Here is a 13,274-nt window from a genome sequence, read left to right on the forward strand (position 1 = left end):
TTAAATATGTTTAATGTTAGAGGATATTTTGCTAAGAATGATTTTTTCAAAGAGCTTAGGAATACTTAATAAAATGTAAATAGGTCTGTAATTGCATACATTATTCTTTGAGCCCTTTTTTAAAACATGAGTGAGATAGCTAGATTTTCAGCTATTGGGGAAATTTCCTGTTTTAAGATTTTTATTATGTACAGTGGATGGAAAAGACTATTTACACAATGAAATATAGGATGGACATTATCAGGACCAGAACTTATTTATGGCTCCATGAGTTTAATCGAGGCTTTGATATAATTACGTTTAATTACTATTTTAGATAGTTGTAAGTTAATATCAGTGACAAAATTTAAGAAAACTATCAACAAAGACAACTATCAATCATTCTCGTATGCACTTTTGAAAAAGTCAGCAAATAGACTGACAATATCGTCAGTTTTGGTACAAGTAGTCATCACCATAGTTCATGACACTAGGAATAGAATAATAGTTGTTTCTTAATGATTAAGAATAATTAAAAAAGATTTAACATTATATTTTATGGATTTTTCAACTTATTTTATATATTTTTTAACATTTGAAGTCACAGCGCACTGTTTACGCAACTTGTGAAATTCAGTATAATCATGAAATGTTCTGGTTGTTTTGAATTTATGGTGTATAATCTTTTTTTTAAACTAAATTAACAAGATAATTATTGTACTTAATATTGTATTATTATTGAAAAGTTTTAGTATTATGTGACGTAACAGGCACACGACTTTAATTGCTTGTTTTAAGATACAATAAACATGTTCGATATTGTCATTTAATTCGCCATCATTCAGAAATGACCAATCAACCTTGAATAGAAAGACACAAATTTCAGTGTAATTGGCTTTATGAAAGTTATGATACATTCGTTTAATTTTAGGATTTTCACATATAATGTTGTTTATGGTTATATCTAAAGATGGATGGTACGTTTCTAAGGGAAGAACAACTTCTACGAATTGAGTTACAGCCACAGATATGTCGTTAGAAAAACTAGACCCAGAGTTCGATCATTGCTATTTTCATTATCATTCAATTGATTAAACTTAAAAAAAAATGACTTTTAGAGTATATCTCTTTCAATGATAGATAGGCTAACGTTATTAGTTCCAGATAATTCTGAGAATAATGGTTCCTAATTAATGTAAGGCAGAAAAGTCACCTGTAATTATTATTTTTGTTTCGGGATATTTAGTTATTAATAGTTTAATCTCATCAATATGATATATGTAGATAATTAAATCAGATGAAGGAAGAATACAGACAAAACCTTTTATGATTTCTTTTTTGTTTGTGTTAACCATACGAAAAATGTGTTCTACATTTTTGTAAGTCGAATTGAGCTTCCTGGAGACTAATTTCTTAGAGATTGTAAAATAAAACACCACCACCTCTTGACTTAGTAAATGGTATTCTTGTTTCTTTCGTTATATATGGTTCGTGAGTTGGTAGTCCAGGTTCCGCTGTATTGATATTAGAATCAAGCCAAGTTTTCGTAAGAATGAGGAAATCATAAGAAGAAAGTAGAATTTCCAAACAATAATTTTATAATCAAGTTGATTTCAGATGTGACGCATTTTCAGAAAAGTATTTGAAATAAAAATATACTGGTAAAGTTACATAATGATAAAGAGTAAATTAATATAAAATATTGGAGACTGCCAGAACAAAATAAATCCTTAGATTTATTTAGACGGATTTTCAAATAAATAATTTGAATTTGTGTTGGAAACATCAAAATTCATTTATTAATTAATTTCTCATTAGCGATAATTCTATCGTCTCAGACAAAACATTATTGGATTAATAAATTGGCTACAAGCTGCTAGCCTATTGCGGACCTTAGAGGTAGTCGCAATCCTTCGACGGTGAAATTTCTGATTTGGAATGCTTCCGAGGTATTCTAATGTGCTATGTATAAATAGTATTTGTGAAGTTATTTATCTTTGATGCCAAATAATCGGAGTTTATATATAAGTATGTGATGTCGAACCTTGTCAAAAGCTTTACTAAAATCAGTGTATATACTGTATACTTGTTGCTTGAGATTGTGATGAATCAAGGTCTCTCCCGAGGTAGATGATATAATCCGTCATAGTAGCGCTATCTGTCGGCACAGTCGCATATGAATTACAGGGAACTGCATACAAAGGTGGGGGAGTTTCCTTTAGGGTTGCGACGAAAGGGGAAGGCGTGACTTTCTGACAGGACAAAGGGAATTACAGATAGGGGGCGTGTTTAGGTTTTGATTTATATAGCATCGACCTTGGAAATATTCCCACAAAATGAATAGGTGAACGAACGGGGCTAGGATCAAGGTTAAATCACTTGACATTCTAGGAGTTCACAACCTTTTTTGAACGCATAACTTCACTCGGACGGAGCGAGATTTGGTAGCAACAGGCCTGTTACTCGAGGTTAAAAGAAGTAAGAGGGTTGCCAATTTCAGACACTTGAGAGAGTTGATTTTTGGGAAAATTTCGAACATGGTTCTGCGTCATTTAGTCGGTAATAACCATTATCGAAAGTACTTAATTTTATACGTGGCTTATGGAAGACGAAAATACATTAAAATTAATGTATAGACGCTTGGCAGAGGAATTATGACCGAGTACATACGGGTTTGTTGTGAAGGGAACTTGAGACCTCTGATTGATTTGAAACGAGTTGAGGGACGAAGAGAGAAGATAGGCGTGTGACAGAATCATTAAGGCCAACACCCATAATTGCAGAGAGGAATCGTGAAAATTCAGTAATAGTTCTTAAAATGAAACTGGCCAAAGAAATAAACAGGTTATCAAACCGATGCGATCTCGGACGAAAGGCAAAGGGTGAGCGACATGATGTGTACTGGGACATTTCAACTAGAACAAGTACCGAAAAGGCCTTAGTAACTTGGAATAATCAGTGAAAAGTGTGATTATTATACTAAACTACGAAAGGGGAAGGTGAATAAATGTGCAATGTAGGAGGCGACCTTACGCAAGGGACTTATCATACGGAGGAAGGGGAATGGTTGTCAGAAGTGATCGATTCGGGAGGTAAAGGGAGGAACGGACGTGTACAGCATTCAATTCGACAAAAGGCGAGTTGCGAGTTCTATTTCCACACGGGAGAAAGAAGATTAAAGGTAGGCTGTAGGATATATCCACGAAAACGGAAAGTTAAGAGGAAAATTTTGATTAGTTACGCGTAAGAGGACGTCTTAGCGCACTAAAGGAAAGGTCATCAGAACACACATCACGGACCAAATAGGAACGCGAAAAATTTAAATTAGAAAAACAGGTCAATTTTGACGGATTATAAGGCACCTGCAGGATGGGGCAAACTTCAGAATTTCACCAGTACGGGCCTGTGTTGTGAGACAGCAGATGCCCATTTTTTCTGAGAAACGCAGAAGGGTAAGTCTGATAAGTTTTAAGTCACACAGAGGATATTGTGCGAGAAATATAAGACCGTAACGCTTCAATAAAGGTTGGATCGCAATGACAAGCGTAGTTAATTACTGCTATAAGACATCATGCGCGGGCACAAATCGATAGTTCGTCACAAGTCGCCGAGGACCTTTTAAGGGAGTATACGCGCCGCGCTAGGAGGAATTATCACTTTGGTCATTATCCTGGACTTAGAGATTTTCTGGTCAAAAAAAACATACAGTTCAATTCAGTGTTTGAAGAAATTAGACTCAGTGTCCTTGACGTAATAATTAAATTCAGGTTGAAAAGTTTAATTGGTATAAACGAGTTGAAATTAAAATTAATAAACGCTAAAAAATTCCTTCCCGAATAAAGTTGAACGCGATTTTTATGTTTTTAAATAAAGTAACGGATTATAAACGAGTTGAAATTAAAATTAATAAACGCTAAAAATTCCTTCTCGAATAAAGTTGAACGCGATTTTATGTTTTAAATAAAGTCACGGATTATAAACGAGTTGTAATTAAAATTAATAAACGCTAAAAATTCCTTCTCGAATAAAGTTGAACGCGATTGTTATGGATTCAAATAAAGTCACGGATTATAAATGAATTGTATTAAAATTAATAAACGTTAAAATTTCTTCTCGAATAAAGTTGAGCGCGATTGCTATGGATTCAATTAGAGTCACGGATCATAAACAAAAGATTGTGGTCAAAGGATAATAAACCAAAAATATTCTTCTCGGAAAAAATTAAACGAAAGTGATAAAACTTTAATTGGGGGCTTCAATGGAGCCTCGGATTAAAGTCAAATTATAACTGAAATCTATATACCTAAGTATCTTGCTACCGCGCTTTGGGCTCGATCGAAGCCGTGTTACAACAAAATTTTTCAATAACTACCAGGTTAGGGAGGAGATATCGAAGCACATTCGTTACGGCCGGTAGAGAGGGTAACACAATAAAAAATTAGGAAAATAAAGTTGAGGATGTATCAGGTGGAGGTAAAGATATTATTTATTTATTTAATATCAACGGTATAAATATACCATAAACAATGATAACATGTCACAGTTAAAATCGTAAAAATATTTTTAAAAAAGAATTACAAATATATGTGGCATTTGATTGTAAAATGACATTAGAGAGTAAGTAAGTAAGTAAACAAGAGATACAAGTACATAAGTTTCTATAGTGCAAATAAGGTAGAATTAGATTAAATTAATATTGATTGAAAAGATTTGATAGCATAGCCCTCTTGTACCTACATTGCGTGCAGTTAAATAGATCTGCCACATCTGCGTATCTATTACTAACTTCATGCAACCCAGGTACAAGCGAGTGTTTGGAATACTCAGTCCTGATATTGTTGCATTTAAACAAAATTTTAGATCGAGTAGCTCTCGTGGGTATATGAAATTCAATGAGGTTAATTAAATCTGGACTGTCTATACTACCATTTACAATTTTGAACATAAATATTAAGTCGGATATAATTCTTCGATCTGAGAGTTTTAATAAATTTAGATTTTTCATCAAGTAATTATAATTTATATTTTCAATGGGAATACCGAGTTTAAAATTAATGTGTCTTAGGAATTTATGTTGAATTTTTTCGATTGAATCTGAATGTAATTTGTAGTGGGGGGACCAGATCGAGGAGTTATATTCGACTTGACTACGAACCAGGGATGTATACAAAATTTTTAATGTTGAAATATTCTTGAAACCTCTGGAATTTCGAAGAATGAAGCCTAGCATTTTCATTCCTTTATTATTAATATTATTTATATGCGATATAAAGTTTAATTTAGAATCGAAAGTTATCCCCAGGTCATTAATTTCTTCGACAGAGGTAAGGATTGAGTTATTGAGTTTATATGAATGAATAATTGGTTGATTTATTCTGTAAAATTTAATTGAATAACACTTATTTATGTTCAGATGAAGTTTGTTAAGAGAACACCAATTAATTAACCTGTTCAAATTATTTTGTAGACAGATACAATCTTCAGCGCTTTTGATTATTTTAAATATTTTTAAATCATCTGCGAAAAGTAACGAATTAATATCTTCATCAAATATATTTACAATATCATTTATGAACAGTAAAAATAATATTGGGCCTAAATGAGACCCCTGTGGTACACCACTGGTAGCTATAAATTGATTGGAAATGAACAAATTGATTTTTACAAGTAAAACTCTATTAGTTAGATAGCTAGCAAACCATTCTAAAAGTTTTCCGTCAATACCGAGCTTACGTAGTTTGATCAGGAGAATTTTATGGCATACTTTGTCAAAGGCCTTGATAAAGTCCGTATATATGGAATCGACTTGAGTTCTGTTAGCTAATGCGTTTGATATATAGTTTTCATATAATGAGAGATTTGTCAGAGTTGATCTACCTGACAAAAATCCCTGTTGATTCGGAACAATGAGATGGTTAATACATGGTGAAATTTTATCAAGTAATAGTTTTTCAAAAAGTTTAGGAATTACAGATAGCTTACATATTGGTCTATAGTTAGTAACATCACTTTTATTACCCTTTTTAAATATAGGAGTTAGATAACAACGTTTCCAAATATCAGGGAAGCACCCTGTGTCAAGGGATTGATTAAACAATAGAAAAATCGGCTCAGCCAGTGAAGTAATGCAATTTATCAGGATATTGGGATGTACATTATCAGGTCCAGCCTTTTTGTTTTTGTCTAAGGATTTGATTTTACTTATAACGTCGTTTAAGTTGATGTGTATGGCAGGGATATGTATGCTCTCGTTAAGCGACGAAGGTGGTATATAATTGTCTGGGATATCTTCGTCATAGACGCTTTTAAAATAATCAGCAAAATAGTTAACTTTTACATTCATGTCAGTACTACTCTTTTCTTTGAAGTGCATTGAAAGGGGTAAACCTTGTTTGTTTTTTCTAAGAGAGTTAACGTGAGTGAAAAAGTTTTGTATATTAGAAGGTATAGAGTTTTCGATTCCATTTATATAATTGAAATATGAATTTCTTGATAGTTTTTTACATTGAGTTCTATAGTTGTGAAATATCTTGTAGTCGATAAGAGAGTTCGATTCTTTAAAGTTTTTGTGTGCAATTTTTTTACAGATAACTAGGTTAATTAGCTCGCCACTGAACCATTTTGGGAACTTCGCTTCCTTGAAGTGTGAAAGTGGTACAAAGCTTTCAATGGCCTTATTAATAATTTTGTAAAATAATTCAAGATTATAGTTAATAGTATTATTATGGTGAAGAAATGACCAGTCTTCATTAGCAAGATATTGATTCATGTTAGAGTAGTCAGCTTTGGAGAAATTATAAGTTAGATTAGGAAGAACAGTTGTGTCATCTGGTGAGTTATTAGTAGTGATGGTTAAGCTTAGGGCGGGGTGGTGGCAGTCTAGGGGGAGAAGCTCGTCAACTGATTTAGCAATATGGACTGAGGTATCACTGCAGAATACTAAATCCAGCAGCCGATTATTGGTATTGTAGACTTGATTGACTTGATGTAGAGAGAGTAAGTTCGTCATATCTATTATTTCGCGGGCATTTTCTGGTAGGCTTAAGTTATTATAAGAGTCCTTATTCATCCAATCAATGCAGGGGGTATTATAGTCACCAAATAAAATTGTTCTGGCATCAGGGTATTTATTTTTAAAGGTTTCGAGGTCATCTATGTGGTTTCTGTAGACTGTGATATTGGATCCAGGAGGAATGTAGACACATCCCAGTAGAATTTTGCCTGATTTAGTTTTTAGTAAAACGAATACCTGTTCCACGTCCAGATGTTTACAAATTAATCGAGTGGATGGCAGTAATTTTGTAACGGATATAAGAACTCCTCCTCCTCTGGTTTTAGTACTAGTGGCTAGATTTCTGTCAAGGCGGTAGGTGTTGTAAGATGAAAATCCAAGTTCCTCGGTGTGAATATCAGGATCAAGCCAAGTTTCGGTAAGAAGAAAAACTTCAATGTGTTGGAGTAGTGGAAGAGTAGTTTGTAGCTCTATGAGTTTGGTACGGCAGCCTCGGATATTTTGGCCGTATCCGATGATGTGTTTGAGTTTTTTGAAGTTGACCTTATTATTGTGGGCTTGTTATTCATATATTTTATTGTTAACCCAACTTCTCCTCCCTTTATCCGAGTTTCCAATTCTTGGCGGAGGTCCGACAAGAATTTTCGTTGGTTCGGTGTTTGGTCGGAAAAGATTTTAACAGTGGAGTTGGTCAGATAAAAGTTCTTTCTCCTGAGGATATTTATTGCTTCAGTGGAGTTCTTTAGAATAACCTTAACGGGCCTAGGTTTATCCGGCCTCACTGCTCCAAGGCGTAAAGTGTTGATAGAGTTAATTTCAATGTTACTATCAATCTTATTCAAGATATTTGTAATTTGTATTTTGTCATCTTGTATTTTTTCTATTTGGTTGATCTTAGAGCTTTCAGGAATATTTATGATTATTAGATTATTTGCTCTTTTTTTTCTTTCTTCGAGTTCGTCGGCTGCTTCACAAGTAGATACTACTGAGTTAGGTTTATTGGATAATGCTTTAAAAGCTGACAGCTCACCCTCGAGTGCTGCCATTTTGGCAGCCATTTGAGCAATGGTTCCGAGAATAGCATTTGTTTTTGGTACCATTTTTGCAATTTGATCTTTGTTTAATTTGCTTGTTGGGTCAATTATTAATTCAGTGAGAGCCTATATTATGTATAAGCTCAGGGTAAATCTAGTGATATTCGCGAACACCCCGCCCAAAATGGCAACGGTTGTGTAAAACCCAACCCGGATGTTGTTATTTAGCGGATAGGGACTGGGTAAGTGTTTTTATTTCCAATTCAATTCAACCAAATTCCCAGATGGACTTGGAACGCGTGAAGCTGATATTTGCCGACTGACAGTTACTACTAATCCACTTTAATATGTACATAAAACCAACATGTCAATTTTCAGGATTCCCCGACAATATCAATATAATTACCCTCAAGCCTTACCCCATTCCCAAATTTACCCCTCGAGTAAACTTCATAGTTGGGTAATGTCTGATAGCGTCGCTGCAAATCCGTTTCTCACAAACACGGACTAGACAGAAGGATTTTTTTTCTCACGCTATCACGTGAGAGGGGTTGTCAGCGTGGACGGATCGGGCCAACGAAGCGCTGGATGGACTACACCCTCTGACGGGGCCGTGTGGAGTTATTGGGCACGAAAGTGGAATGGAAATAGTGATGCCAATTGGTAATGAACGGGAACATGGCCTGCAGTTGGGGCGTGTAGGACGAAAGCACTTTGGACGTCTGTGAAAATCCACGTGGAGGGCGGCGGCGTGAGATGACGTGGGGATAAGTCCGCAGCACTATCACATTATCCAATGATGTCGACCGAGAGGCTGATGTAAGCCAACTGGAACGCTCCCTTGGCGGAATTACAGCAGCTTCTTTGAGGTGAACTGTAGGTCTGACGGCACGTGGGAGTTTGAGCTTCATCAGGCAAAACCTACACGACACACTTATCGCGTTAGTATCATGATATGGGATGCAATTACCTTCCCCATCTAGACTCAGTAAAGTAGCTCGTCCGGAGGAATGGGCGTTGGAGCGATTTCGGAAGTGGCGTGATGACTTAATTCGCTTTCTCTTGGACGTGAATGCATCCGACAGGTCAGGGTACCTTTATGAAATGGGTCGCCAGCTGTGGGGTATAGTGTAGCCACGTCGGGGTCAGCGTTTGATTTCTGATCACCATCCACCGTTCTCGTATTTGGTCAGCGGAGGAGCCAACGTAATTTGCAAAAAAAAAAAACATTTCGATCACATAGTTTACCCTTCCTCTCCTCCCCCCCCCCTCTCGTCCCTTCCATATAAAAGATTAAGTGTCGAATAACAAAATTAATATATGTAAAACAGAATGAAGGCGACCCCGGAGCTGAGATGGTGAAAACCGTCGCACTATGCATGTCAATACCATACTATACTAATTTGTGCAATAACGAAACTATTTCATGTCCTCGGATTTATTTAAGGTAGGAAAGAGCTTAAAAGGAAAGGTTTACAATTGATTACTACTGTATTAAAGTTAGGGGTACTGTAGGAGACGAGAGTAGGCTAAACGCGCGGTCTTATAAGAAAGTTTTTAAAATTTCAATGGTAAAGGGATCATTCACTCTAATTTAAACGAACCAGGATTACCACAAATATATGCATTAATAGCCCGTTCATATCTCATATGAATTTCAAAACCAAAAAATACACAACGCTGAAAAAGGGGCATTATTGCGAATTAAATCTTAAGATTTTCTGCCGTATGTTCCATACGGGGGTCGAAAGACTTAGCTAGGGTTTCTTCTTAAAGTAGTCCTCTAAGGGCGCCACCAACAGCTTAGGAAAGTCGAAGGGCAATGACCAGGATGTTACAACATTTTGCAGATCAGACAGGAGAAATAACCATTATTTCAAATAGGTATAAATGTAGAAGGATGGAACCATTACAAGATCCTGAGATTCAGATATGTAATTTTCATAAAACATTAAATTACTTATGGTAGAGCGACCTGTGATGAAGCCATGTGGGTTAGGAACAATAATGTTGTTGATAGGTTTAACAATTACATTTAGCACTAATTTCTCAAAAAGTTTCGGTAAAGCAGACGTTATACAAATTGGTCTGTAGTTGGATATATCGATTTTATCGCCTTTTTTATGAATAAGTGTTTAATAACTCTTTTTCCACTGAGCTAGAAAAGACCAAGAGGTCACCAAAGCTAAACGCAAATAACATGTCTAAGTATACTCCAATACCATATAATAATCCAATATAAAACCATTGCATTTATACCTTGATACTGGGTACATCTACTCTAACAGCTGTCAATCGGTTTTCTAATTCTAGAATTCACCACAAGATGTCGCCACTTCCGTTGGCATTTCGCACTTGGACGGGCCCAGGCCACAAATAAATAAGCACAAACTCGACAGCCAAAATTTACACATCTTCGGATCTACCGGATCTGCCCTGATGATGGACACTGCAACGCTGTCCGAAACGTCGGCTAAAGAAGGAGTTAGCGCAACACGGCATAACACCCCAAAAACAAACAACAAAAATGCTTTTGGCCGTGAGAATCTAAAAAACTTACAAGACCAAGAGGGTTTATATGCAGGATTCATCAGATTACTATGACGGGGTGTAAAAACTATTGGAAGAATACCATCCGGTACAGCAGATTTATTGCTATCTAATTCTTTTATGCCTTTTTCTATGGCTTCTATTTTGATGAAAAATTAGCTTAGATTTAATGACTCTTCCACTGAAATATCGGAAACAGTATTGACAGGAATATCTGTGTTGTAAACACTTTTAAATGAATTAAATATACCGTCGATACTGTTGGAACATTTTTCTCATGTGTACTTGTTATTGGAAAATCCACAATCATTTTTTTGTTGAGTTTTAGAAAAACTTCGTAATTTTTTTACATTTTGGTGTACCTCTTTTTCTATTAAGCTAACGTAATCACTAGAGCATTTTATTGATAATTCTTTACACTATTTTCGTAATTTAGTTAAAGTTATGTAATCATTAGGATTTATGGTTTGGAGATCTTCCATACATATTTCTTATGATAATATCTAATGGTAGATGGTGTTTATCGAGAGGCAATAATAATTCGTCAGATTTCTCATCCATGAAGGTCGCGTTGTTTCGGAGAATTTGAACAATTCATCAAATTAAAAATCATTATAGGCTAGTTACTTGAGAGAACTGCAATAATAACAAAGTCTTCAAATTCTCCGAAACAACTCGTCCTAAATCTAACATTCGATTATTAGAATTAAACACATTGTTTGATTGAGTTAGTTCCAGGAACATGGACATATCACGAATTTCACTGGATTTAGCGCACTGTAATTCAACTTCGTTTGCAAATAATAAGAAAAAACTTTGAAATTTTCAATGAAATCGGTCCAGAAGTTTTTGAGTCTATAGGGGAAAAAAAGTGAACAAAAATTTTAAATGTGATTTTAATGGCCATTGTATCTCTACATGATATAGTACTCTAGTATGGTATTAAAGTGATTTGTTTTTTTTAGGTATTATCACATCTGCCCTGATGATGGACACTGCAATGCTGTATGAAACGTTGGCTAAAGAAGGAGGTAGCGCAACATGGCAAAGTTGTAAAAGCCCGAAGGGCGTAAATAAATAAATGATTTTTACTTCATATAAAATACCTGTCAATCGGTAGGCTTTATTATGAGTATAATTTCGCAATCTAAATTCGCAGTATAATTAATAATTATAAAAACATAACAATTACATCATGAAACATATTACGTTGAAATAATAATAATTGACCGGTCGTTACTCATTCAAAGCAGCCTCCTAACTTGTATGGGATTTTACAAAAATTTTCGTTGTAATTTTTATTTTCAATTTAGTCTACTTTATTAAACATTGCCTCTTAAAATGTTTTAGTTCATTTAAAAAAATAAATAAAAATACAATTTTTGAAGGTTTCCATACAAGTTAGGAAGCTGATTTGATTCAGTGTCCCGGTCTTGTGATCTGGAAGGTTTTAGTTTGGGTCCCACCCAGTGTGTTTAATTCCTTGGCTAGCTAAGTCCTCCATCACAACACAAGCAACATCCGCTTACTGTGGTGGTAGTAGAAGATTTTCGAATATTGTCAGGTTATTCGTAACCCGTGAATGTTTGTCTTACTTTAAAACAAAAAAATAAGTTACCGGTTAATCTGTTGGGGCACTTGAGGTCTTTGGTAGGATGAGATGAGTCGTGGGGGCAAATGCAGATATGTGTGGCAGCGGGCTGACTCTTGCAGGCCGCCTCGTCTCCGCAGATGCCGGGCCTGCATTCTCCACTCTGGGGGCCTCCTGCTGAACAAACAGACGAACACTGATTATTTCATTATGTTTGTAAAACACCTGTTAAGAAGCACTATGAAAAACTCTTTTATTTTGTAGTCTGAATAAAATATTACTTTTTTCTTGAGAAACTATAAAAATCGAAGCCGTTTAAAAAATACATTACTTTTTAACTAAGAAATCTGACTAGTAATTCTGTTTACTATCTAGTAGATACGCTTCGAAACTGCGTACTGGTGCACAGTGGGCTGAAAATCGCCTTTCATAGACATAGAGACTTGAATTTTCAAGGGTATATTTTTTGGCTAGAAATAGGTTCTGCTGATCATTACTATGCTATAAAATTTCGTATATTGTGTGTACAAATGAAGGAGTTTTCATTTTTTGAAGAAAAAATTGTATGGGACTGATATTAAAAATGAGGCTATCTCTGGAATCATAAGGTTGGCCATTATATCCTTCCACACATATAAACTAATATTTATTTGTATTTTTTGACATACTTCGTATTGTGGCGCAACTTGTGCTCTTTATTTTTTAAATCCTCATACTTGAAAAAAAACTTTTTTTATGTTGATGATTCATTTTAATGCTTAAATGCGTTACATATAATAATAATAATAATAATATCTTTATTTAGGAAAGTTTACACATTACAACTATACATACATATTATGGTGTACATTAATTTGTAACTTTTATATTTAAGGTTATAAATTTAACCAAAATGAAGAACTATTAATACAAACATAATATTTTGAAGGTAAATAGAAAATAAAAGCACAGTTGTGGTTTCTCAAATACCGCCTCACTAGGCTAGCCTGTGTTGAGGCAGAATTATTTGTGTTAGTTCCTAATACCATTGAACATACCTATACTTGTATTAAGAAGTATTGGCTCAATAATGTGGTGGTAATGTGGTGACTTCAATAACTGCAAATTT

The 13,274-nt window shown here is 34.9% G+C and overlaps 1 protein-coding gene across 1 annotated transcript in view; it reads right to left on the reverse strand.

The window, feature by feature from the left end:
- The window catches only part of LOC149424398 (tyrosine-protein kinase transmembrane receptor Ror-like), a 252,480-nt gene that overhangs the window by 86,350 nt on the left and 152,856 nt on the right, over positions 1–13,274 (reverse strand). Inside the window, exon 3 of the mRNA XM_089651529.1 lies at positions 12,194–12,343. Coding sequence (XP_089507655.1) covers positions 12,194–12,343 — 150 coding nt within the window. The remainder of the gene's footprint in view (positions 1–12,193; positions 12,344–13,274) is intronic.

The sequence above is a fragment of the Hesperophylax consimilis genome, chromosome 4 (assembly GCF_061612785.1).
Source record: "Hesperophylax consimilis isolate HC1 chromosome 4, BYU_Hcon_1.0, whole genome shotgun sequence".
Lineage (NCBI taxonomy): Eukaryota > Metazoa > Arthropoda > Insecta > Trichoptera > Limnephilidae > Hesperophylax > Hesperophylax consimilis.